At 67.4% G+C, this 580-nt stretch overlaps 1 protein-coding gene across 1 annotated transcript in view; it reads right to left on the reverse strand.

Moving 5' to 3' along the window:
• SDK2 (sidekick cell adhesion molecule 2) overlaps positions 1-580 on the reverse strand; it is a 147,385-nt gene that overhangs the window by 37,299 nt on the left and 109,506 nt on the right. Inside the window, exon 39 of the mRNA XM_010856483.1 lies at positions 1-99. Within this exon, the coding sequence (XP_010854785.1) occupies positions 1-99 (99 nt within the window). The remainder of the gene's footprint in view (positions 100-580) is intronic.

Genomic DNA, 580 nt, shown 5'->3' on the forward strand with positions numbered 1-580 from the left:
CCTCCCCGACAAAGACCTCGTGCGGGGGGCTGGAGGGCCCCTCACCCACGGCGTTGTACACGCTCATGCGGATCTCGTAGCGCCGGTGCTTGTTCAGGTCTGGGGGCGACAGTCGGAGAGTGGAGAGACACAGAGCTCACGTCATGGAGGGCGGAGGCTGCGGGGGGCTGAGATGACGCTCCCCTGCGAGCCTGGACCCCGGAGTGCAGGCCCAGGAAAGGACAGGGAACAGCTGGGGGGGCGGCCCCCGTGGCGGGGGACGCCTTGGCTCATCCCTGGGACCCCGCATAGGATGCGACCATCCCGGAGGCTTTTAGGATCGAAAGGGGCACTACTGACACTCACGCTGGGACAACAGGTGTGAATGCCGCGCCGGGTCACAGGCCGCTTCTTCCCGGCCTGTCCTGGTACCCTGGTCACAGGGCTGCTAGGTTCCCAGCTCGTCCCACCCCCCGCTCCCCCCCAGTCTCCCTAAACCAGGCCACTTCTTCCCGGCCTGTCCTGGTACCCTGGTCACAGGGCTGCCAGGTTCCCAGCTCCTCCCCATCCCCCCCGCTCCCCCCCAGTCTCCCTAAACCAG

This window comes from Bison bison, unplaced genomic scaffold (assembly GCF_000754665.1).
Source record: "Bison bison bison isolate TAMUID 2011002044 unplaced genomic scaffold, Bison_UMD1.0 scf7180017864371, whole genome shotgun sequence".
Lineage (NCBI taxonomy): Eukaryota > Metazoa > Chordata > Mammalia > Artiodactyla > Bovidae > Bison > Bison bison.